Consider the following 27,494-nt stretch of genomic DNA (forward strand, 5'->3'; position numbering starts at 1 on the left):
TCCATAATGTAACAAATATTACGTGATGGAGTAATTAATGCACCAAAATTTTACAGAAACATTGTCATTTTACATTAAATTCATTAAAATTGTTTAAAAATTCTTCATAAATTTTATATTAATTGAAAAGCAGAATCTAAATTAATGTTTAAATTGTATGTAGATGATATAAAACCCGGTAAAACAGTCATTTCTGTGCTCAGTTTTCTTGTTGCAATTATGATTATGTATTTACTACACATCAAACATATGTATTTTTTTATATATGCACGATTTGTTACGCCACATCCCGCCTCATTTATCATTAAAATAATCTAGGCAGTATATAAGTCTTCATTCCATATTAATAAATAAACACACAATTTCTTTATTTTTTCATTTTCATTGTTTTACCTGTAATGTTAGTCTTCCCGAGAAGACCTGAAGCGTGAAAAATGTTCATCGTTAATTAACTTTTTTTTTAGTCTCAACATTTTTAAGTCCAACCTGAAATAGGAAAGTTTGCGGACTAAAAAGGATTTCCCGAAAATTTAGTGACTAAAGATTATCTCTGCTTCTTTTCAATTCATTTGATGTGAAACTAAATTAGGACAGTCCAGTCTAAATTGAGGCGATATTTATACGATTGATACCTAGTCGAAAGATTTTCCTTTTTCAATTCTATTGTGATTTTTTTTTTTCTACCCATTCTAGTAACCTCGAAGAGTTATTCTAGATTCGCCGAACTAGTAGGTGAGCTCGTGCGGCTCAAACCTGACGTTGTTGCTAACACGAACCCTAGCAAGAGCCGTGCTTCGCAGAATCTACTATCGGATCGGAAACGCGACCCACTGAGAAGATCCGACTAGAAACTCAGCGGGATGAATTTTGTTGTGTGCAGGGCCCTTACATAGTTGCGGCGCCGCGGATTGCGGGGCGGTGGTGGGGGCGATTGGCGCGACGGCCTGCGACTGCGACACGACGGGGGGCTGCGCTATGGCCGCCAGAGCCGCCAGGTTCTGCACGGACACGGGGGCCAGCAAGCCCCCGAGCTGTTCCGCACCCACGCTTCCCACTCCGCTACCGCTCAGTCCTGCACCATTGAAACCGATATCCTGATAGTTAACACCTAGGGAGGAGAACACAAAACGACCAACGTAAAAAACAAAATAAAAGAAAAACAGGAGTAAATAAAAATGGACGCGGGATAAGGTTGGATACAATCATTATAAGCTTGAGCCATTAAGCGGGTTAATCTATACTAATATACATATTATAAAGAGGAAAAATTTGTTTATTTGTTTGTATTGAATAGGCTCCGAAACTACTGAACCGATTTGAAAAATTCTTTCACTGTTTGGAAGCTACACTATTCTCGAGTAACATAGGCTATAACCTTTTTTGAAAAAAAATAGGGATCCTTAATAAAACTCCAATAATGTAACCCAAGGTGTAAAAAAATGTGTGGTGTCGTGGGACACCGGATAGTTGAAAATAAACGTAACATTATCATAATAGTGAGTCATTCGGTATGTAATGGAGCATAATTGTCACATTTTTAATGACGCCTTTAAACAGGTTTTACCTGCGTGAGCATCATTTGTAAGACGATATTTAATCATTTTGATACAGGTATTCAAACAATGTTGCTTAAACTAGTTTTAAATGACATTTTGTAATCGTACAATAGCTACCACCGTTTGGCTCATTTATCTTTGTTATTATTCTGCGTTTACTTATATTATCAAAATATTGTTTTAACGAGTGAGGCGGACTTCGGAGTAGCAACTTTAAATTATTGCTGGAAGGATAACATATAAAAAAAATTGCCATAAAAAAAAACTAAAAACATATAATTGTCGAATAACGACTGAATACGGAAGAGGACTATTTGAACAAACCTTGTAACAGAGTCGATCCCTGCCCTTGCAGTAACTGTTGCTGCAAGCCGACCGCTTGCAGTTGCTGCAGTAGTTGCAGTTGCGTGGCTGGTGAGAGCGCCGCTTCCGACGCGAGGTACGCAGTCGGTGCCACCGGCGTCGTGATGCCCCATAGGCTGGCCTGCATCGCTTGCAACTTTTTCTGTTCTTTCTCTTTCTGCGTGTCCGCAAACTTAACGACCAGAGGCGCTGAGCAGCCTTCCATCGTTTGACTGTGATGTAACGCCTGGAATTTTTAAAGTTGGCAACACATTAATTAATCAATTTTGATATTTGAATTACGCGGTGCTCAATAAACGTCCCAGCTTAGTCACGTATTACGATTACGATTAGGTTGAAGTCTCAAGACTACACCGAGTGTACAGCGGCTACCTAACAGACCGGTAATCGTTTCTATTAACACACAGAGCTAAGATATATTCTTAAAGTGTGACTTCAAGCAATCTTAAGTCAATACAAACTTAAGTCTTCGTGGCCTAAATAATAAGATGTCCGGTGCATACGTGTTGAGCGATGCACCGGTGTTCGTATCTCAGGCGGGTACCAATTTTTCTAATGAAATACGTACTCAACAAATGTCACGATTGACTTCCACGGTGAAGGAATAACATCGTGTAATAAAAATTAAACTCGCAAAATTATAATTTGCGTAATTACTGGTGGTAGGACCTCTTGTGAGTCCGCATGAGTAGGTACCACCGTCCTGTCTATTTCTGCCCTGAAGCAGTAATGCGTTTCGGTTTGAAGGGTGAGGCAGCTGTTGTAACTAACTATACTTGAGACTTTAGAACTTTATCTCAAGGTGGGTGGCGCATTTTCGTTGTAGATGTCTACGGGCCCCAGTAACATGTTAAAAAAAAAAGAACTTACTGTTAAGTCAAGTGGCAAGCACTTTCGATTGGATTAGACTAGACTTACTTTTATGGCAGCTATAGCGGCCTGCTTCGATACGAAGGTTACAAACGCGCATCCTTTGCTTTGACCCTGGGCGTCCCTCAGCACGGTACACTCCTCGATGGCTCCGTGTCCCGAGAACAGAGCTCTCACGTCGTTCTCTGCCAATTTCTTGTTCAGCATACCCACGAAAAGCTTCCGTTCTGTTGACAAAGAAATTCCATCATGAGGCTATGATATTTTTGAAAACTTCGCAAGACGTAATGTAGAATTATCATCTACTAGCTGTCCCCGTCCACCTCGCTGGACATTTAAAATTAACAGTATTATTTCTCACCCCCAGAAAAATTCTCATCATTAACGCTCCCGTAACTGGTGTAAGGAGTCCAACACTCATAAAAATATTAGTCTATCCATTAAGTACATCTATTTTCTACATGGATACCAAGTTTCAAGTCAATCGAATGCATGATTCAGTAGTTATAACGGAACATCCGTAAAAACCACTGTAGATTTATTTATTAGTATAGATTAGTCTTATTTAAATGACGCATAGCTGTGGTCTAAAGTCTAGAAGGAGTAAATTCCTTTCAGATACTTCTGGTTTCTTTGAAAAATGTACAGTTTTAAGGAAATGTTTTCCATTGGTGTTTCTGATTTCTTTGTAAAAATGACAAAAAGGAATATTAAATTTTTATTACGTATGTTAGAAATGAGTAATAAATAATTAAATAACTCAAACAATATATATAGTTAACAAATGATAATCAAAGTACCCATTACCTATCTACCTAGTATATTGTAACTAAACTTTTAAAGGTATTAGGCGCACGTGATTCACGATTGCAAAAGCACGGAAGTACGCTTCCTTTGTACCGAAGAAGCATTGAGTATTCACATGAAAGCCAATGGACTCGTTCGCATACGCAGCTCACGTATTAGCATGGGCCGTCATTGTTCGAGACAACAAATACACCGTACATTTTTCGGGGCGAACTGCCAACCGTCAAATATTCCTTCCTCTCTTCGTATGATCCTGAAATATGTAGTCCGCGATCCGGAACTTCGCTGGAGTTAACTGCGAATTTACGACTTACCCCAGTTCACCACGGTCGAACGTAAAGCATTTTCGTTTCTGTGCATACACGAATATCCGATAAATCTTTCGGGCGAAACGTAAATGTGGATCGCGAAAAAAAAAAAAAAAATGACGTTAAAAAGCGCGCCAACAAAAACATTTTTCGTCGCTAGTTTTCGCGCACAAAAACCGTACAGGGGATGAATGAAATGCAATGCCGGGATAAATCACATTGTGGATGATACTACGTGCACGCAGTATCAAAAGTTCGGCATTTTCATTTCCCCGTTGAGGGAGAAGAGGCGCGGAATTGAAAAGGTACCGAGGCCGGGCCCGTATGTTTACAAATATTTCATGCTCGCTAAATCAGCACCGAGATTAGCATGAAAACGGCGCGGCGTGTGAAAACGAGCGGATTTTACGCACAAAAAAAAAATCAACGCCAAACGAGACTTCTAATTTTATTTGCCGTTCCTCGGTACAACGGATAAACGTTTAAATACGAATATGTGGGCACATTAATCGTATTTAGCTCCTTCAATCGTAAAGTTATCGCATCGTTGGATGTGCGATAATAATTTGTTCGAGATTTGCGTATCCAAATTTCGGTATTTAAGGGCTTGTTATAAGCTTGGCTCGGGGAAATAGAAAAAGACCTACAAGCAGATGGGCTGACGACATCGAAGGGACGGCTGGTAAACTGTGGATGGAAAAGACCACAGATAGAGACTATTGGGCATCTCTGGAGGACGCCTTTACTCTTCAGGGGTTCACGATAATTTAAACTAAAAACAAATCTACTTAAAGCCAAAGTTAGTTAAATAAAAATAATAAAATAGTAATAATTAAAAAAAAACAAGTTATATAAAATTGTATTAGTTTTTTATGGGTGAAATAAAAGGTTTTTTTTTTATAAGCTTGAAGAACGAAAAATTATATTAATCAAATTGTCAAAAAATATCGCTACTTCAAATCGATCGATTAACGGAACGTAATCTCTTTCGTTTGAATAACGCATCCTAATCAGTTTAACTGCACGACTAACAGCGTATTTCGTAACAAAATAGGGCCTTTAAATGTTAATGCTTTAAGTGCGCCATTGAGGGCGTAACGGCAGCGTTTGTTAAACAATTTACATAGCCCCTTGGATGTGGCGGGAGGTGTGAGACGACTCGAGGAAAGCTACTGAAATACGTGCTTATTTAGCTGGCGATTACGAAGGCTATTTACACAAACATGTATTATCAAACGAATGCTACCTATTGTGTTCATTGCAATTTTGTTAATTTTTTTTTGCATGGGATTGTCATTCTAACTCACGTTCCGCTGGTATATTAAATTGTCTCCGTAGTCTAGTTTATAAAGTGAATGAGCCTACCAATTTGAAAAAGTCGTCGTGGCCTAAAGGATAAGACGTCTGGTGCATTCGTGTTGAGCGATGCACCGGTGTTCGAATCCCAGGCTTTTTCTGATGAATTAATTTTTCTGATGAAATACGTACTCAACAAATGTTCAGGATTGACTTCCACGGTGAAGGAATAATATGGTGTAAAAATCAAACGCGCAAATTTTAGTTTGCGTAATTACTGGTGGTAGGACCTCTTATGAGTCCGCGCGGGTAGGTACCACGACCCTGCCTATTTCTGCCGTGAAGCAATAATGCGTTTCTATTTGAAGGGTGGGGCAGCCGTTGTAACTATACTTGAGATCTTAGAATTTATATCTCAAGGTGGGTGGCGCATTTACGTCGTAGATGTCTATGGGCTCCAGTAACCACTTAACACCAGGTGGGCCGTGAGCTTATCTATCCATTTAAGCAATAAATAAATAAAACTATGTATGGATTGTATTTTAAAAAAAATACATGTTTCAAATTGTTAACGATCAAGTGTCAATGAACCTGTCCGAGGAAGATTGTCGTCGCCTGTACTGCAGATTAACTTCTGTAACTAGTAATCGATTCTTAATATCCCTATACTATAAAACATGCGGTTGAAATCTCAATAACAACTCTCCGAGCATTCAATTCGTAATCCATTCTTGGTTCACGTTTGGGCGTGTTTGATAACATCGACGAAAAGACATGAGGTGGTGTTGTTTTAGGATACAGATGCGTTGTTACTGCTCATCCTTCCTGCTTTCGTAGTTCTCCTCATTACTGAGGGTCCTGACTCCCTCGCTGCATCAATCTCTCTTGTACGATTGCTTTCCATGGCTTGGCCTCGTTGAGAGCGTCGTGGAGCTTGATGTCCAGACAAGACCGAATTTGGTCAGACCATCTCGTGGGACTGCGTCTTCCGGGACGTTTGCTCTCTACCTTGCCCGTCACCATCAACTCCTCAAGATTGTGACCCTCCTTTCGAGATGTGTCTGAAGAACTCCAATGCGCTACGAATGCATATTGTCGAGAGTCTAGTTTTAACATTAAGCTCCCTTAGTATCGACACATTGGTGCGAAAGGCGGTCCATGGAATCTGCAGCAATTTCCTCCAGTACCAAATACGATGTTCCTGCTGTGCTATGATAAAGCGCAAAGCGATAAAGCTCGTGAAATCTGCAGGTTTCATCACAATGCTTTTTTTTTAAATAACAACGTTACAAAGGCTCAAAGGTCATTCATTCGATTACTAAAAGTAAAATACATATTATTCTTCTGAAAGAAATAAATACATTTTTTTTTTTTTTTACATAAATTAATATGATTTATGGTGTCGCACGAAAGCACTAATTTTACGTTTTTATGACCCGGAGCATTTGAAATTTATTTATCGAGCGGGGACAATGAAATAATAATTAGCAATGTTAATTCGCTATTGTCTCTTAAGACGATATAATTTGCATTACATCGCCATTAACGGGCAGGCTACCTATCTCAGTAAAACGTTATAGGTACTACTAGCTTCACTATCAAGTATAAGAATAGGGCTCCGGTAATTACTGCTTAGTTTTAAAACGACGGAACTTGTACCTACCTAATGGTGGCAAGTTATATTGAACTATGAGGATTGAATGTGCATTGTTTTTAAAAAATGTACAACGTATAACGTACTTTTTTTATTCTTACCTAAGCTGATAGCCTTGAGAGGCTATTTCAGCGTAACCTTAACTAGTAGGTGAGCTACGGGGCTCAAACCGCAGTGATGCTAGCACTGGCCCTAGCAAGAGCAGTGCTTCGCAGAATCTACCACCGGATCAGAAACGCGACCCACTGAGAAGATCTGGCGAGAAACTCAGTGCGCTGTGTCTGACGGTTAATTTACTCGCCGAGCCCTTCGTCGCAAGCGGCGGGTGCGACGAGGACGGTGACCGGGAACGCACTACAGAATGACGAACAGTATTAGAAATAACAAAATTATTTAAAAATCCCAAAATTTCTATGGTCGCTTTTGCTGTCAAACTTTAATGAAGACTACATAAAGATATGTATGTATAATCTGTACTGTATGTGTGATCTGTACACATTTTGGTGTCAAAGTCAGCAAGGTCAAGTTCTCTATTCATGTGACGTTACGACGGTTTCGTGTAAACGGCATACCGCCTTCGCGTCTTATGAGTTTCTTAGGGATGTCTCGGATCGGAAGTGAAAGCATAAGATGGTAATTACATTTCCGTGTTATATTCTGGGAATTTAAATACAATTCAGACAGCGTTGCGTTACAACTAATAATAATTCCATAAATGCGGTGTAAAGTTAATATTTAATTGGTTAATATTGCATTGTGATCTTTCTTTTCGATAATCGCACTTATTCAATCGATATCAAAGTAAATCAGAAATATCCTAACATAGAATTATCATTAGAAACTGACAACCCTTTGGCTGAAGTCGTAACTCGCGTCCTTTAGCCGTCAAAGTGCGTATGCTTGTTACCGGAGCTGCATTAACCAAAAGTTATGTTTCTCCGCCTTATCTATGGAAATTTCACACATTACGCGCTGTGTTGCTAGAAATTTGTTGGTTAATTCTACCCTAGTATTGTTAAGTGACGGAATTTATTTGTGAAAAATTATGTTTCTTCATTGTTTAGGACATAAGTAGAATTTACTACAAATCTTCTTTTATTTTAATTGTACGCTAATAAAATGAATATATCCAATTAATGTGAAATTTTAACTTTAACTAACTTTTTAAAACGACTTCAAGTCAGAAGGCAGGAGGAGGTTGTTCATTTGTGAGGTTGATCAATTTTGTCAAGCACACGCGACGAATCAGAAAAGAGCATTTATAAGGAGTATAAAATATTGTGAATCTCTTAGATTTTAGTACTTTACTAAAAACAAAATTTTGTTAGGCATCTAGACAATTATAGAATTCGAATCAACCAGCAGTTTCTAAGATATTCGTCCATAAAAACATATTCACACATCGTACAGTGACACTTTCAGAAATGTTGTCCTACGTAACTCTTTCGCAGGCCAAAGCTTAAATTATTATATTTTAATATACATCTCTTTTAAGTTTTGCATTTTCATTTCAAATCATAACAGTCCTAAAAAGTTTTCATTTCCCAAAATGCGTTTCAAACAACTTTCTATTGAAGTTTCAATAGACATTTTAATATCTAAGAGACTTAGTAGTTCACTAGAAAAGTCAAAGCCCCGCTCTACTCGTTCCATTTTCACGTTAATTTAAAGGCCATCAAAGTCGAAGCCCTCAAACTTGGGCGTCGAGGCGTGAACGAGGTGCCAACAACTTTGCTTGCATACACACACACAGCCCGACACACTGACACAAATGTGCAATTAGCGGTCTCGTGTTAAATATGGTGCGGCATCGAATGTAGGACGCGCATGTAAATTTTCACTAAATATTTTACAGCTACGTTTTATGTATTTCCAATTTATGCACTGCAAGGTGCAAATCATTCTATTACGGATTGAAAACGAAGATTAAAATTGCAAAGATAAAATCTATTGAGATTTGAATTGAGCATGTGGGGTATTATCCCATACGTTGAGGTACCACGGACTCCTCTGTTTCTGTCTAGAAGCAGTGATGCTTATAGGGTACAACCGCCGTTAGAAAATGCAATCAAGCCTTAGAGTCTCAAGTTGGGTGGCGACATTCACTATGTCCTGTTTATTGGCCATCGTAATCGACACCTAGAGGCTATTTCAGCTTCTCCTTGACGTGTAGGTGAGCTCAAGGGGCTCAAACCGGGAGTGTTCCTAACACTGGCCCTAGCAAGAGCAATGCTTCGCAGAATCTACCACCGGATCGGAAACGCGACCAACTGAGAAGATCCAGCGAGAAACTCAGTGGGCTGTGTCTATGGGTAATTCGCTCGTCGAGCCCTTCGGCGCAAGCGACGGGTTCGACGAGGACGATGACCGGTTGTTGTGGTACCTAAAAGCATCGTTAATGGATACGTAATGACGTGTTTAGGGCGACGGACCTAGTGCCAGGGCGATGAATTCGTTCATATAATTATTCGTTAAAATTCGTTAAATTGCTTTCAATGCAAAATCGATATCATGTTCTATATCATAACAATAAGGAACTTTTGTTGATTTAGATTTTGTGGTTACAAGCGCTCCGACCGTGTGAATTTCTCTTGTTCATCATATCGAGCCACAGTTTAGAGAAGAAACCAGTAAAACTAGCGCAGTTAGCTTATATTTATCGTATTACCTGTATCCAACATTGAATATTGCATTAATCAAAATTAATAATCTTAGGACATAAAACGTCATAGTCAATGGAATTTTTTAAGTTGACAATAGTACCGCGACAGTAGTCGATCACCGTCAATACACATTTTTAATTATATTCAAATACAAATTCCATCGATTTCCTGGTACAGTAGATAAATATGAGAACAAGAAGATTCTAGAAGATACGAAAACATTTACGACAGCGTCAATTAATCGCTTCCACCATAAAAAACACGTAAACATTTTCGAACTAAAGGACGCTTAAACCACCAACTAAATTCCTGGATTCTTTAGTTCGGAACTTTAGCCGCAGCAAAGCTTCAGGAATTACCGAGCAAACATTGCACAATACGACGTCATTGTCTCTACGTAGAAAGCTCCCGTGCCTCCTATTTATCTCGCGCACTTATTTGACAAGACTATATTATGTACGCTAGCTTTTCAGCGGATCTCGCCGCGTACGAGTGCGAGCACAAATAGGGCTGCGTGCGAGATTGTTTGCGGTGACATTTTAGAATTGTCTTGAATTTTTTTTTTCCTACTTATGCTGATAGCCTTGAGAGGCTATTTCAGCTTCACCCTAACGTTTGTAGGTGAGCTCACGGGGCTCAAACCGGAGAGTTGCTAACACTGACCCTAGCAAGAGCAGTGCTTCGCAGAATCTACCACCGGATCGGAAATGCGACCCACTGAGAAGATCCGGCGAGAAACTCAGTGGGCTGTGTCTATGGGTTAGTTCGCTCGTCGAGTTCTTCGTCGCAAGCGACGGGTTCGACGAGGACGGTGACCGGTTGTCTTGAATAAATTAATTAAATATATTTAGTCTTCTGCTACGCAATTAATTCTTGTATTTTCCTCTTTGAACAATCGACAGCTAATAATTGAAGGAAATATGTAATGCAGAGGAATCTCTCTTAGTAGAAACTGAATTAGTAATGGACACTTCTGTAGATAAGTAATAAAATCGACCCGTTATTAAGATATAGATATATGTTATAAGATATAGATAGACCTAAGGGTGATGTTTGTCCTTTTTTAACAGGCAACCCTAATCTGTCTGGAGTCTCGTTTGAAAACAAGGCGGTTGTACACGATGACAGGAACTCGGAATGCGGTGCGATTAATTTTAAATTGCATTGCCCCTATTCTGTTTCGCAGCCGACGAGTTTCACGTTGTAGGTGTCACAAATGAAGTTTCCACACACACACACACACGTGGCCTAACGGATAAGACGTCCGATGCGTTTGTGTTGAAGCGATGCACCGGTGTTCGAATCTCAGGCGGGTACCAATTTTTCTAATGAAATACGTACTCAACAAATGTTCACGATTGACTTCCACGGTGAAGGAATAACATCGTGTAATAAAAATGAAACCCGCAAAATTATAATTTGCGTAATTACTGGTGGTAGGACCACTTGTGAGTCCGCGCGGGTGGGTACCACCGCCCTGCCTATTTCTGCCGTGAAGCAGTAATGCGTTTCGGTTTGAAGGGTGGGGCGGCCGTTGTAACTATACTGAGACCTTAGAACTTATATCTCAAGGTGGGTGGCGCATTTACGTTCTGGATGTCTATGGGCTTCAGTAATCACTTAGCACCAGGTGGGCTGTAAGCTCGTCCACCCGTCTAAGCAAAAAAAAAACACTCACACACAAACACACACTGTTGAGTTCACTGTCTTATTATTCAGTGTATTAAAAATATAATTTGATTGCACAACAAAAACTCAAAAGCACCTTGTACCTTAGTGGATATTTGAAATAAATCATTATATACACTGAGGCCCTAGCACGAATAACTTGCGAAAATGTATTCGTAACGTTATCGAATTAAATTTGTATGAAATTTGTACAGCGCCCCTATCGTACGTAAAAGGAACTAATTTTGCTAGCACGAACAAATTTCGTATCGAAATCGTATCGTCACGTAAACGATACTTGAACCTTATAAACAATCAAACGCTATAATTGCGAGCACGAACACTGTTTTGACGTACGGTAATGTAAATTTCGAAGGCTGGGTATCGAGTATTGTCGAAACTTTATTCACTTAAAATTTGTTGGTGAGAAAGGTTTCGTAACGTGTTTAAATATAATTTTATCCGTGTTTTTATTTTTTAAGTAATTTTTTATAAATAATAGTGTTTTCTTATCACTTTAGTTAGTTCTTATATACAATTAATTTTAATAAATTGCTCAAAATGCAAAGACCACCGTTGTACGAGCGTAGTCCTTTATATTATTTTGTTGCTGCAAGTTTACTTGAAAATGAAGAATATTCATCAAGAGAAGTTAGGTAAGTACCTACTTCAGTCAATCGTGTTATATTCTAATATTTTTTAAACATAAATTAATTGAGAATCAATTGGTTTTATTACTTATAGAGAAATTACACGCAGAGTTGCTTTGAGAAAGAAAAATAATCCTGTGGACATAAATGACGCGGAATTCAAAAATAGATACCGGTTGAATAAAGAATCATTCAAGTTTCTTTGTAATCAACTTAAGCAAAAAACATATTTAAAAGCAAGTTCCAGGATAAGTTTGGAACTTAAGGTAAGTTTGTTTTTATTATCTCAGTAGGTAGACGAGCATACGGCCCACATGATGGTAAGTGGTAACTGACTCGCTCGCTCGCTCATGTATGTTAGCAATGCTAAGGGCAGTGCCAAGTCTCTATTGTGAGAAAAGCTTAAATGTAACATAAAATTCAAACATTTCAGGTTCTTTGCGCGCTATCTTTTTATGCCACTGGATCTTACCAACGCTTAGTGGGAATGGCTAAATATTTGGGCCAAACGACTGTAAGCAAATGTGTGAAGGAAGTAACAGATGCTCTTGTAACTCCTGCAATTTTAAATACTTTCATAAAATTTCTTTATGCCAGAGCTGATAGAGATGTAATAAGAAATAAGTAAGTGTGAACTATATAATTTTATTACAAACATTCATTTTTATATTATCACGATTTGGCGTAAACTTATGACTACAAAGTAGTATTGTTATTTTTATTTTTTTTATTGCTTAGATGGGTGGACGAGCTCACAGCCGACCTGCTGTTAAGTGGTTACTGGAGCCCATAGACATCTACAACGTAAATGCGCCACCCACCTTGAGATATAAGTTCTAAGGTCTCAATTATAGTTACAACGGCTGCCCCACCCTTCAAACCGAAACGCATTACTGCTTTACGGCAAATATAAGCGGGGCGGTGGTACCTACCCGCGCGGACTCACAAGAGGTCCTACCACCAGTACCAATTGTTTGTTTTTACCTTACAGATTTTTTGCAAAGTATGGTTTCCCAGGAGTTATAGGATGCATTGATGGATGTCATTTCCATATTTTCACACCCAAAAAAGAAGTCGAGCATTTGTATTATAGTAGAAAGCATTTCCATTCATTAAATGTGCAAATGGTAAGCGCAGCTCCGCCGGCGTGTCCAAATGAAGTAAAATAGAAAATTAAACTGATGTAATGATTTTTCTTCAATTTTAGATTTGTGATAGTGATTGTCGTATTTTAAACGTAAATGCGAAATACGGAGGAGCCACCCACGACGCTTTTATTTGGGAAAATAGCGTGGTCAACAATTATATGCAGAGCTTACATCGAAATAACGAGCAAGTGTGGTTGTTAGGTAATATTTTATTAATAACCTTTACAAATATTCAGACTAAGTTTAATTTATTTTAACTAGGTTTTTTTTATTATTTCCAGGTGATTCTGGTTATCCACAGCGACCCTGGTTAATGACACCAATTTTAGATGCTGTTGAGGGAACTCCAGCTTATAAAGATACAGCAGTTCATGGAAGGACCAGGGTAGCTATTGAAAATACTTTTGGGCGACTAAAAACCGATGGCGTTGTTTGTGTAAGGATCGCACATTACACTATGCTCCAGTAAATAGTGCAAAAACCATAACAGCATGCTGTGTATTGCACAACTTAGCCATTGAGTTCAACGTACCTGAACCAGAACCAGCAGAGATTGAAAACCCCAATTTGGCTATGACAATATCCTGAACATATTTTTCAAGAGAATACTATGGGAGATGGGTTAATTAGGGGTAGAGCTATAAGAAGTATTTTAGCGGATAAAATTAATAGACTTCATACATAATTTTACTTTTGTTTATTAATTTTGTAAAAAATATAATAATTGGTAATTATAATTAAGTAATTGGTAAAATAAAATAAAATAAAATAATTAAGTAATTTGTAAAATAAAAGTAGTTGGTAAAAAAATATAGTAATTAAGCTTAACTTAAGACTTTCTCTCCATAAACCTCACAAAAGCTTCCATTGCCTCTTTCATAAATTCCAGCCATTGACCCTGCATCCGTAGCTCTTCATCTCTCTGTCTTACTCTTTCACGTACCTCAAATTCTCTAACTCTCAACCGATCTCTTTCTAATTCCTCATATACCCTATCACGCTCTGAAGCATACTCCCTTGCCTTTCTGTCTATATCTAAAAACATTTTTGTTAAATTGTTTTTTCTTTTTTTCTGTGGCGGAGGGATCCACTCCTCTTCCTCGTTAATGACTGGAGGGGGAGCTTCAGTTGGTGGTGGTGGAGCCACTGTTGGTTGGCTGCTTGTGCTAGGAGTATTCCAATCTATAAATTATTCCAATATGTAATAAGCCAGTTTATACAATTAGTCTCATTTAGGTTCATAGATATCACAGCTGTGATATCCTTCTTATTTTATGTATAAAGATACAGTATTAAGAAACAATGAACTTCAATAAATCTAAAATTAAAAGGGCTACGCACCTATTTCCGGTTCCTTTAAAATTATTTGAGTATTTGGCCTCTCAGTTGAAATTTCTTCCTGAAATAAAAAAAAATTACTTACTACATGCAATATTTATTGCACAATTGAAATGTAAAGTATAGCTAACTTGTGGAAACCCAGCTTCTTTTATCTCCATGCCAGTAGCTGCCTGCACTCCAATTATCTGCATGACCCTTTGTTCTTGGTCAGTCAATAATAAATGGAGCGCTGGTCCGCCACCAGTGCCACTAGCAGCTTTATTAATTTTAGCACACTTTTTCTTGCAATTATTCTTATAATCACTCCACACCTTAATTAACAAACAAACATTAAATTAGAATTTCTAAACAAGAAAGATTAATAACAAAGTTAGTAGATTCAGTCAAGTGCTTCAGCAGAAAAAAATAGCGTCCCTTGAGTTAACACTTGACATACCTTACGCCATTTGTCCTCACTCTTAGGATCTCCTGAAGAATCGCTATTTAGTAATCCCGTTAACTCTTTCCACTTTATCTGTATAAAATTGCGACCTCGTGGACCGCCTGATGGTTTTGATAAATCTCCATTTCTGGAATATAAATTGTATGGCACATTACATAAATATTAACTGAAACACTTGAGTTAATAAAACTTTTCTAATAAATTAGAACTTTATAAGTACTTACGCTTCCATAAATTCCACCATTGTTAAATACTGTGAGTGGCTAGTTCTCATATTTAAATAGGCAAATCTTGAAAAATAAGTACTAAATTAATAAAAACAATGAAACACTTTCGCTCTTCACAAGAACTAAAGCAAATATAAACAAACTTAGCCTTGGCCGATATCAAGTGGATTCGTTCGGAATCCGAATTTTTTTGTTTTGATATCCAAGACACTATTTTATTCCTTCGATTTTAATGTCATATCATGTTCCTAAATATCTGTCTTCATATGTACTTCACTTTGTATGCACTAGTTAATTATTTTTTAATTAAATAAACCGTAAATTCAAAAGTTTAAAATAAGATGACAACTTGGTTAAGTTTCCGAACGAATCATTAATTGCATATGATAATCATTTCATTCCACAAGGACCGTCCGGGCGTCCCTACTTACGTTAGGATGACGTCACTAACGTATTCGAATCGAGCTTACGATAGTTGGCAAAATGTTGTTCGTGCTGCGGAGTAACGTTAATGTATCGAGGGCTCGATACGTTAACGTTACGAATTCGTTAAATTTTCGTGCTTGGGCTACTGATGTGCAATTTCATCGTAACCTTGTACTTTTTGCATACTCTAATCTGACCTATCTTTAAAGCAGTGTTTTCTTCGATTTAGACGAATCTTAGACATAATTAAAATTATTTATACTATTTAATTTGGCATTTTTTTTTAAATTGTCTCATTGTATGTATTATTTCCGGAGCTTCGAACGAGCGAGATGAAACCGTAAAAGTAGTTTTAATTCCATTTTAAAAATTACAATCAGAAGCGAATATTTGAATGTCATATTCTAGTGATCTTCTGACGTGTCTGTTGCATACAATAAATTGAAAATCTTATTATTAAGCTTTGAATAAAGAAAATCTGATTATTGAATAGCAACACAATATTTAACATACTAAAAAAATATACATGCTGTTAATCCAAACTGATTTTTTTATACGTTAATATTGTATTTACACCACATGAGTTATTTTTATTTCGTACTAGCTGACCCCGCAGACTTCGTAGTGCCTCAATCGATAAATAAATAACCTATACTTTTGTATAAAATAAACATAAATCAAACAAAAGGAATCCGTCTGACGGGGGACACATCAAACAAAATTGTTATTTTTATTTAATTCCGAGCATTTTCATATTTATCTTTTCTACCTTTCACCTACTTTTCACCTTTCACCTACCTTCATTCTACCTTTTAAACCTTCTGTGGACTTCTACAAATAATTCAAGACCAAAATTAGCTAAATCGATCTAGCCGTTCTCGAGTTTTAGCGAGACTAACGAACAGCAATTAATTTTTATATATTCGTATAAAAAAAAATCGGATTAATTCTCAGCTATTTAGACGAGTAATTTATGCACCAAAAAACAAGTGTGAAATATACTTATATCCGGCTGAACGACCATTACAAAAAAAAACAATGAAGATGCTTTACATAACAATTATAATTTGATTAAATCTAGGACAGATATAATCTTAGCGAATCGAAATGTTCGAAACTTTCGCAGAGGAAATACGGTTTGACGGCAGTGATTACTTTGTCACTGTTCAGTGGCGCGCGGGAGAATGTTCCGGGATGGAAACTCGATAGATATGCTCGGATCCAACATAAAATCTGGGTTCGGATTCGATACATTTACATACACCCTTTATTGGTGGTATGACCTCTTGTGAATTCGCACGGGTAGGTACCACCACCCCGCCTATTTCGGCCGTGAAGCAGTATGCCGTGCATTTCGGTTTGAAGGGTGGGGTTGCCGTTGTAACTGTACTGAGACCTTAGAAATTATATCTCAAGGTGGGTGGCGCATTTACGTTGTAGATGTCTATGGGCTCCAGTAACTACTTAACATCAGGTGGGCTCGTCCACCGATCTAAGCAATAAAAAAAATATTTTTTTGGAACTGTTTACATTAACTTTTTTTTTGACTATTCGATTCAGATTATAAAATCTTCATGTACTTGTTGTACGATATGACTTTCGTTGCATCCACAATTAGATAGTAATGTCTAGTTGTTAGTTATCAGATAAGAGAGAGATTTTACTCAACACACGTTCGCATTTACATATTGTATACTTTATTACTATCAAATTATGATATATTTTAAATAGGTTATAACAGTTATAATCGACCATAGAGAACATCAAGAGAGTAAATATTCTATAGAAAAAAAAAACCGATCCAATCTTAGTTCATTCAGTGACTAGTGAAGAGTGAATGATATAATAACTTAGGGAAATTTACGTTTCTCTACGGTCGAGACGTTTCCGAACTGATATCTCGATTGAATTGAATAAATTTGAATGTTCGCTTCGTGAACATTTCGGGGTGCCGGTAAGCGAAATATTGTGGTAAAGACTGATCGTTGAATTTATATAACTTGTTTTTGTTGAATATAAAGCTTGATAATCACATTCATATTGCGGCGAGATGATGGTTAATGTGATTCTTCATTTTGACGTTTGGTTCGTCTCGTTCGGATGACAGTGACATAGTTAATTCGTTCAGTGTATTTAAGCAAAGGGATTCATGATCTTACTGACCGAAGCAGTTATTGGAATCACAACCGCAGCACAACTTTAAATCAGCGTACACCTTGGTACATGAATGGTGATCTTCAAATAGCAACGCAATTAGTAATTGGATAGTAATAAACGATATTATTTACGTTCTAATTAAACTCCGATGTATCGCCCTGAAATCAGCAAAGTATCAAATAAATTCATATCTTTTGTTTTATAAACGATGATTCATTCGTTCCAAAATCAAATGACAACGAATTCAGCAAATTCGCTTCTAAAATATTATAACAAGTAAAAACATATTATTATCAAGATGTTTGATATTGTTCATGTTCTTTACCAACTGTAAATCTTTTTAACCTGCTTTGCTTTTAAAAACAACGTGCTTTTTAATTGAATTAACAAATACTTTACAAATTTAATAAAAAAAAAATTTGTGGTGTCGTGGGACACCGGTACACTTCATTCACGGTTGTTTGCATAAGAGTTAGTGTATTGCGCAAACGAACGTTCTGAGATCGTGGTCAATGAATGATAAAAAAATATGTTATTTTTTGTACGTTATTACAAAGTTAAGTTGTACAGTGTGTGCATTACTAATAAAAATCTTACGTTACGGACGTTTTTTCCCGGTTAGGGTACCCCTCCGCATTGTCCCATAAGAAACTTCGTTCCAAAAAGTATTTGAACCCAGACAGGATAATCCTTGGGCCATAATACGTATTCGCATACTAATCACGTTATTACCAGTGAGTTACAGTTAGCTACACATCATCAAACAATTTATAAATAGATAAAATCGAATGTTCGTTCAAGCGTAACTGTCTATTAGATAAAATTCGAAACGTTTGGCCAATATTCGTTTCGGTGACATACTGTTGGCAATTTCATCGTAAATTGAAATTCATTTGCGTATGTGTGTGTGTGTGTGTGTGTGTATCTGTAATACACTTTATTCTTTGTCGCTGTTTGATCAAAGATGAAACATGTTTACGGGTAATACAATAAATACGCGTATTCGATACTCAGGTGACTCCTTTGAGGTGAATTATGTATATTTTTTATTGGATGTTACATGCGAAGTTAGAAAATCATCGAGTTTTTTATTTTAATGAGAGGGGCACATTAAAGACGTGTCTAATAACGATATTTGGATAAGACGCCCAGGAACCAATGAAAGACAAATTTTCATTGAATTATTATTGCATCGACGTGCTATAAACATAATAATTATGTATAGAGTAATCGAAGAATGTGTAGTACATATTATGTGCATCGATTTTCTTCTTCAATTCTCATATAATTTCCAATCTAAGTAAGATTGCCTTACGACAGGTCCTAACACTGTACACCAAACAAACTGCGTGGGTAGTAATTGTCGTTCAAATAGATATCTCTATTCCCGCCTATTTACGCTGTGAAGAAGTAGTCATATGCGCAGTCATATGTCAGTTGTTAAGACAATACTATTACATTTGAGACATGAGACATGAAGAGTCTCATATCTCAAGTTGGGTGGAGGCATTTAGATTGTGCTAGTTATTGGCTCCAGTAACCACTACACTACCGGTAACTAAAGGAGTTGTCAGCTTCTTCACCTATCAAAGCAATAAGAAAAAATATTATTTCTTTAAGATGAGCTACCAATATGACCGTTTACTGAACTTCGGTACTAAAACATTAACTTTTGTCAAAAATGGTTTTGATACGATCGTTATTGTTGAGTTTCAATAATTGCTCCACTCCTTTTGATGTGAGCTTAGAACTTTCGTGAATGTGAACTTTTGAACGAAAAAAAAAAAAAACATTTCACCTTATATGTGAACAATACCATTACCTTACCGTAGCTTATCATTTCAGCTCATATTAATGAAGAATTTACTTTGGATCCGTTTTCGCCACAAAATTCGTCTTTCTAGAAATTCGAGTTCATTAAATGGGTTTTCGTTGTATAATTAACGTTTTTGATAAAGTCTTTTCACTCGCTATGCGGGTGGTCCGTGAGGTTTTGTTAGAGTACAATTATTTCGAGGGAGTATTTAAATTTCAAGAAACGTTCTGTTTTCTTCCGACGCGAAGTCCTTTGATATTTTATTATGTGAATGGTATTATAACGTAATCATGTTTGTTACAAATAGGTAAGCAATTATTTATATTCTATTTGTGACCCTAATTGTAGTTGAATAATTATTCAAAAATATTGGCGATGACTTTTGATTTAATTTTAACGCGTAGAAAAACATCCCTAATGTTCCTGAGTTTAATGACCCCATCCACCTTGAAACATGACTCTCCTACGCTTCAAACTGGAACTTGGGAGTGGCTTCGCTGCGCAAACAGGCAGAATGTTGGTATCTGCCCGTGCCCACAATGCGCTCTACCAGTAGAGTCCGGTGCGCGTTTTTTTTTTTTTTATCAACTCCTGTATACATAATTAGTGACGCACTGTATGCGGAATTATTTGACCAACAAACATGTGCGCGCTCACTATATTTGCTCGGTTAGAATTTCGCGGGTGTGTGTTCCTTCGTGACACAGTCGGTGAGCTTGGTGCGAGTTTTCTAACGTTCTCTATAGCGTAAAAGTTAACTCAAATTTGTATGGAGTCGGAACTTTTGCCAACGTTTATTTTTTTTATTTTTTTATTGCTTAGATGGGTGGACGAGCTCACAGCCCACCTGGTGTGAAGTGGTTACCGGAGCCCATAGACATCCACAACGTAAATGCGCCACCCACCTTGAGATATAAGTTCTAAGGTCTCACGTATATTTACAACGACTGCCCCACCCTTCAAACCGAAACGCATTACTGTTTCACGGCAGAAATAGGCAGGGTGGTGGTACCCACCCGCGCGGACTCACAAGAGGTCCTACCACCAGTAAAAAAGTTGCTAGGTTCGCTGTTCCAACTGCATACAGATCCGATGCAGCTTTTACGCTACCGAGACCGTTAAAAAACTCGCACTAAGCACATTGGTGTGAACCCAAAGTAAAAACAGTACGCGATTTGTTTTAATGTACAAGAATAAAAAAAACAAAGCACTCATTTTGCTTCGTTGATTAAACACGTAATATTAATTTTTTAAGTTAGGTTTTAGCTATTGTTGCTTTCGGCAGTAACAATTTATGAAGCGGATCCGTAATTAAAAACGACGGCAGAAGGCCGATACGGAATTGCGTCACACAAGAGACATTTTGTTTGACATTGTGTGAATTGATCACATTTATTGACAGCGCGTTTTCAAAGTGCCGGTTTAGATTAAGTCAGCATAGTATTAGGTAATCGCATCAATATTTCTAGGTTTTTGACAATCCGTCTTTTTCACATAAATTTTTCGTTATTCTGATTGTGACAACCCTGCAGGCTATTTAATAAGCATTACCCACATTGCCAGCAGAGTGGAAATTGTAAACATCCGCGAACACACTTTGCGTTATGTATACGACTTTCATAATTTCTTTTATTGCCTTCGAAGGTAGACGAGTTTGCAGCCCATCTGACTGTGAGTGGTCACCGTTACTCGTCAATGTCTGCAATGCTAGCAGCACAGCTAAGCCGCATCCTACATCCTCTACAATCACGTTCTGAGTCAAAAAAACGCAAATTAGAAAATTTATATATCATTTCTAACGGTAATGGTAAAGAAATATAAAATATCCAGTTTTGTTGTTGCCTAATCTTATCAGCAATGTGTCGCGCTCGTGTAAACAAAGTCCGTGAGAAAATTAAATAACAACAGTTGAATGCTTTCCATTTCAATGCACGTGAGGACTTTAAAGGCAATCCAATCAGAGTGTGTAAAGCGTAACCGAAATACTCTTAACAGATAAAACAATTCGACCTTAGGAATGTTTAATGTTTTTAGCGCGTAACAATAATCACCTGGCTCGCACGATTTAAGCTTTCGTCGAATCGCCAGTAGATGTCGCTACAATATACTTCAAACCGAAGCACGAAACGCATCAATGAAGTTTGAATCATTTCCGTCCAATCCTGTCCTAGATTGCTCGGAAAGTATATAAGGTCTAGTTCTATCATCGTATTTAATTACGAGAATTAGTGTGGATCAATTCTAACGTACGGACACGTTGTTCTATAGCACGTGTCAATATTTGCTAGACCTCAATTTGATTTGTCGAGAGCGGTACGTCAGACCGAATAGCACCGGACGCAGTCCGACCGGATTAATTGTCCGATCGGATTGTCTCCAAGTTAGAGAGCCGCTGTAACAGTGTGTCGAGTATTATCTAGAACGTCTGTAAGAACTTCCATACTGTTTAATTTATTTGCATGTATTTTGGATTTTATTTAAAACTACCGGCTCCACTCGGGTCTTTAACAAAAATTTCAATGATATTTTTGACATTGCTTTATTTTTTTAAATAAAAGAACACTTATTGCGCATTACTATAATAGTTAGACATATGCTGTCGCGACACTTTTTGTAAATAATAATGTGTTCTACAAAGTCGTAGTACATTATTATATCGTCAATTTTCGCAGGGAACGCGACGAAAAGAATATTTTAGGTAATTTATTTACACCTTGGGTTACATTATTGAGTTTTAGTAAGTATCACTAATTTTTTTCAAAAAAGATATAGCCTATGTCACTCGGGAATAGTGTAGCTTCCAAACAGTGAAAGAATTTTTCAAATCGTTTCAGTAGTTTCGGAGCCTATTCAATACAAACAAAGAAACAAATCATTCCTCTTCATAATATTAGTATAGAAGTATAGATAAACTAAACTAGTTCGCATTATTTCATTTCGCTAAATTGTCCATTTTCATGAAAACTGTTAAGTATTCGATAGTTTACTGAAATAATTAAAAAGAAACTAATATCAATCTTTATTTAAATCTTTATTGTACAACTAGCTGACCCGGCAGACTTCGTAGTGCCTCAAGCGATAAATAAAAGGCCTCTAAACTTTTGTATTAAATAAACTTAAAACAAACAAAAGGAATCCGTCCGACACGGGGGACACATCAAAGTAAAAACAAAATTGTTATTTATATTTAATTCCGAGCATTTTCATATTTATCTACCTTTTAAACCTGGTCTCTGGACTTCCACAAATAATTCAAGACCAAAATTAGCCAAATCGGTCCAGCCGTTCTCGAGTTTTACCGAGACTAACGAACAGCAATTCATTTTTATATATATAGATAAGATAGATAGAAGAAGAAAATAAACTAAACTAGTTTTATTATTTTATTTAGCCTTTATTACATTCAAAATTGTCCGTTTTCATGAAAACTGTTAAGTATTTGTACAATTTTTATGATAATAATCATTGATTATGTAAACAAACTAAGCGAGGGAATTCATTAAAGTACGTACATACAAACTAAAACAATTGTAATGCAATGTTTGCGTAACAAACGAAAGCGAATTCTTCCCATGATTTTGTTCGTGTCTTCAACTATGAGCTCACTCGTCATTATTCTATTTAAAATGGTCATTTACTAATCGTCTTCTTCCTTTATCTATTGAATCTAAATAATGCTATGTGCTGGTTATATAAAAAAAAGCTAATGATAATATATATTTTTTTTAAATCGATCACAATAAACAAAATCCAGACAACAATAACAAAACAATTAAAATTGAAAATGAATGAAATTGATTATTAAATATTAATGATATTTTTTTATTTGTTTAATTATTCACCCTCTAACAAATAAATTACCATAAATCTTAATAGATATATTTTTATTACTCAAATTAGTATTATTATTATGATAAATGTTAACATGCTTAGCGTTAATAATGTTAATTATTATGTTCTTCTCGTCGCTTACTTTGTTCGATCGAATCGTCTGATTCCCAATTTTATGATATTCAATTACCGCGCACGCTATAAATCAAATCTAGACTCAAAAAACGTTTTCTATCAGCCGACCCGACGAACGTGGTCCAGTGAAAATTTCAATAAATTCCTTTGTCATCGTTTTGTGAATTTCCCTATTTTTGTAATAACATTTCCAACTATTATTTCATTAATACTGCGACCAAATATTAATGGTAAGGCGTCTGGTGAGCCGAGAGTCGCGGGTACCAGCACGCCGCCTATTTCTGCCGTGAAGCAGCCATGTTTTCCGATTTGAAAGTTGCTACCGCTATTCTATTGAAAATGAGATATTGAGAACATAAACCTCTAAACAGTTTACTATTCTTATAGTAAATTCATATTATAGGAAAGATAATTGAAATTATAAGCTCCACGCTGCATAAATATGTCAGTTAATTACAAATACATCCGCGACCATAATCGAAGGCCATACATACATAGTATAATTGTAAGTATTATTATTATAACATGTCGCTGGTACGAAGAGGCGCTGCTAATGTTTAACGCACTCGAGGTATTAAAAGTTTTAATAAAATTCACTCTACACTACACCTGCTTAAAAAGCTACGATTGTATTTAAGCAATTTTTTTCAAATTTTTTTATAAATCACCATTATGTCTCACGTACACCAGTGTAGCATGAACACACAAACACACATGCACGCACATATAGCAAAATTATTATTACATTGTTCACATTTGTATATTTATAAATATATATATGTATGTTATTTGTGTATGTATGTATATATTTAAATCAATAGGTACACCGTGTGAAATTCGTTTCCAAATTATTCATATCCAACTGATGGTTGTCTGAAAGAGATTGCTTTTAGCGATAAGACCGCCAATTGTAGGTACTTTTATTTGGTATTTAATGTTTCGCATTGTTTATTCATTTTGTGTACAATACAGAATACTCTCTCTCTCTCTCTCTCTCTCATACACACACACTAACACATTAATACGTATGCAAAAAAAAAAAAACTAAATTGTTAAAACAAGCGTAAAACTTTTATCCAATCATATATCATACCCGGATCAACGTTTCAAAGGTATTCGACCCCCGGGATTCTACCGGCCATTATCGGTTTTCCCTCCTTTCGACGTTTGCAGGTGGCTATTACTGAAACGTCACTAATCTTGTCTAACGTACCTACGTAACATACAATCTTAAGGGATTCCGAGATACGTCTGAGCCGCGTTTAGTGGCGTACAAGACGACCGTAAGTAAACAGGAGGAACAGAGAAATACAAACATTAAGCTCTCGTTATCGATAAAGTTAATAGTGCATGATGATCTTATTTCGATAAGTATACATACATACATAAATACATCATGTTATTTTGTTACGTGTAAATACGTAAGCTTTTATTTAAACGAACATTAATTACAAGTGTTTTATGATTTATTTATTAGAGAAAAGAAAAGAAGTACAAAAATAATGGCTACAGTATAGTTTCGATAAAAAAATATATATATATATTTACAAAAAAAAAACAACTGCTAAACAAAAACAATAATTGTATGTAAATCGTAAATTAAAACAATTGAAATAAATCAAGTATTTTACCAATATTGCGAGATTACAAAAACCTCAGCATCTATTGCATGATCATTCAATAGATTTTATTAACGGAATTATCAAGTTTCAATACAACTTTTCTTGTTATTTAGATTCAGAATTGAGTACTATATAATACACATATGTATATACTGTATATAGTGCACATAGTATATTATTATAGTAAAGATAAGACCGCTTGACTAGTGTTGCAGGAGTGAAAAATAAATAAATGGAGTCTTAACATTTAGTACAATACACAATATTAAAATGTGCAGAAAGAATTAAAAATTGTGCGGCATTTTTTAAATGTATATTTGACATGGGTCGAATTGACATTTATTTTTAATCAAATACAATGAAGATTTAAATAAAATTTACATTAAAATTTACATTTAGTTACAAATAGAAATAATTTACAACCAAATCCATTTATAACTCAATCGAGAAAATATCGTGTAGTAATTTTTTATTTACAATACTAGCAACCCTGTCTTTGAGATAAGTTCCCCCTTAGAGCACGCAAGAGACGGAATGAACTGAAGATGTCTGAGTACAGATACTCCGTTATGTTCTAGATCCTTTTGAAGTACTATACATATAAACCTTTCATAGGAAACTTACGCTAGATAGATCGCTTCTTTATGTCATAATTCAAGCTTCATTTAATCTAAATATACTAGAGCACCTTTATTCGTGATTTAAGGATGTCACACGTCCTAGATAAGTCAAAAAATAATAATTGTAAATAGACATGCTTTAACAAAAACCGACTTCGTAATAGAAAAAAAAGATATTCCAAAACAAATAAATATACACTAAAAATAATAATCATCGAAATCGGTTGGCGTGATGTTGAGTTATTCATCTATTTGTGGAGCACGTACTTAATGCAAATTTAAGACTTATATGGTTTTCTCATGGATACCATTATCAGAACTGGACTAAATTGTAATATAAAAAGAATCATCAAAATCGATTCACCCAGTCAAAAGTGATGAGGTAACAAACATAAAAAAAACATGCAGTCGAATTGAGAACCTCCTCCTTTTTTGAAGTCGGTTAAAAATAACGTTCACCGGTGCGCGATTTTTAATTGAATTTACACAGACCTTCATCAGACGATCAGCGTACAAAGAGATCTAGTCGAAATTCCTTTTTCCGTTTTTTTTATGCTACCATAATATCTCAAGGTGGGTGGCGCATTTACGTCGTAAATGTCTATGGGCTCCAGTGACCACTTAACACCAGGTGGGCTGTGAGCTCGTCCACAACAATTTGTCAACAATTTAGTATCACAAACATTCACCAACGCTGGATCAAAACAATGTCAACAATTTAGTTTCGCAAACGACCACCAACGTTGGATCAAAACTGCATCTTAACGTATTTAATATGCAGCCTAGGTACCTACGTATTCGCCAGTTACCGATAGCCAGCTACGACCTATTTCGTACTGTCGCATGTTGTATACAATCACAGACACACCGATGATAAACAATGGACATCGCTTTGAAATACGAGGGATTGACTTAGACGTACCGTATTCCACGTAATGTGTTCGCTTAATATCCGTTTACTATTCAGTAATGTAAGTTATCCAGTCGCTATTACGAACGAAGGCTTTATCACAAGTCTACATAAATATTTTAACGTATAAAAAAATACAAAGTATAAAACATACAAACAGGTATGTATGTATAGGTATAAAATATAAAAAAAGTGATTATATTACACTTTAAACAAAGAGATTGGGATTTTATAGCTAATAATTACAGTTTAGAGTGTTTGGTGTGACTTTAGAAATATATTGTGGCGGTATCCTTTATAGGATTACTGGTGGCCCGGAGACCTTTCCAGTTTCACTAGGACAGATGGGCGAGCAAGGGTTCAGCCTGGAGGGGTGGGATTTGCTAACAGCTGCCCGAGCGCCGAAGGAGACCTAACAACTCAAGAGCAGTTGCTTGGCGAATTAATCTACTACTGGATCGGTATCGCGACCCGCTGAGAAAGTACGGCGAGAAATTCAGCGAGCTGATTCATTGGTTAGGATGCACGTCTGAACCTCGCTAACGACATTGTCAAGATCAGCTTACATATATCACAAATTCCAGATGAATAACATTCAGGCTTTCGGTTTATCGACAACCAGTTCGGTGGAAGGTTTTCTCATTGTCGTTACCCCCAAAGTAGTGAACTGCGACGGAGCCACTGCAACCGTCTTACGTTATATCAGTCTTTATATATATCAGCATTAAAGCGCATTTTTGAGTCAATGCCGTAGATTTGGAGCATTAATTGTACTTGCAAGCTTATCTCGGCACGGACAACGCTAACTTAACTCGGCAGGACTTGTATCAGTCAGTCAGTCATATCACGACATTATATCAGTCATTATTATATATGTCAGCATTAAAGCGCATTCTCGAGTCATCGTCGTAGATTTGGAGCATCAATGGTACTTGCAAGCTTATCTCAGCACGGACAATGCTAACTTAATAGCATGATCTCCGG

At 36.5% G+C, this 27,494-nt stretch overlaps 2 protein-coding genes across 16 annotated transcripts in view; both read right to left on the minus strand.

Annotated features, from left to right (window-relative positions):
- Positions 1 to 27,494, minus strand: part of LOC114243149 (CUGBP Elav-like family member 1) — a 454,265-nt gene that overhangs the window by 6,767 nt on the left and 420,004 nt on the right. For 10 of the 15 annotated variants that reach the window (XM_089732094.1, XM_089732092.1, XM_089732093.1 and 7 more), the window contains 4 exons: positions 2,838 to 3,016; positions 1,881 to 2,145; positions 890 to 1,108; positions 394 to 420 (listed from right to left, as the gene is read on the minus strand). In XM_089732094.1, the coding sequence (XP_089588220.1) occupies positions 394 to 420; positions 890 to 1,108; positions 1,881 to 2,145; positions 2,838 to 3,016 (690 nt within the window). The remainder of the gene's footprint in view (positions 1 to 393; positions 421 to 889; positions 1,109 to 1,880; positions 2,146 to 2,837; positions 3,017 to 27,494) is intronic. The other 5 variants (XM_089732099.1, XM_089732087.1, XM_089732095.1 and 2 more) reach the window with 3 other exon arrangements.
- On the minus strand, positions 13,666 to 15,595 carry LOC149501744 (uncharacterized). Its single transcript, XM_089732100.1, has 5 exons — positions 14,991 to 15,595; positions 14,761 to 14,893; positions 14,453 to 14,635; positions 14,325 to 14,382; positions 13,666 to 14,165 (listed from the first exon to the last, which is right to left on the minus strand). The coding sequence occupies exons 1-5, from the start codon at positions 15,038 to 15,040 to the stop codon at positions 13,813 to 13,815; spliced, it is 777 nt and encodes a 258-aa protein (XP_089588226.1). The 5' UTR covers positions 15,041 to 15,595; the 3' UTR covers positions 13,666 to 13,812.

The sequence above is a fragment of the Bombyx mandarina genome, chromosome 12 (assembly GCF_030267445.1).
Source record: "Bombyx mandarina strain Sakado chromosome 12, ASM3026744v2".
NCBI lineage: Eukaryota > Metazoa > Arthropoda > Insecta > Lepidoptera > Bombycidae > Bombyx > Bombyx mandarina.

Coding starts and splice junctions, on each gene's coding strand:
- LOC149501744 (XM_089732100.1), bottom strand. CDS start 15,040: ATGAGAACTAGCCACTCACAGTATTTAACAATGGTGGAATTTATGGAA. Junction 14,894..14,990: donor ATGGTGGAATTTATGGAAGC/GTAAGTACTTAT, acceptor TTTATATTCCAG/AAATGGAGATTTATCAAAAC. Junction 14,636..14,760: donor GTGAGGACAAATGGCGTAAG/GTATGTCAAGTG, acceptor TTGTTAATTAAG/GTGTGGAGTGATTATAAGAA.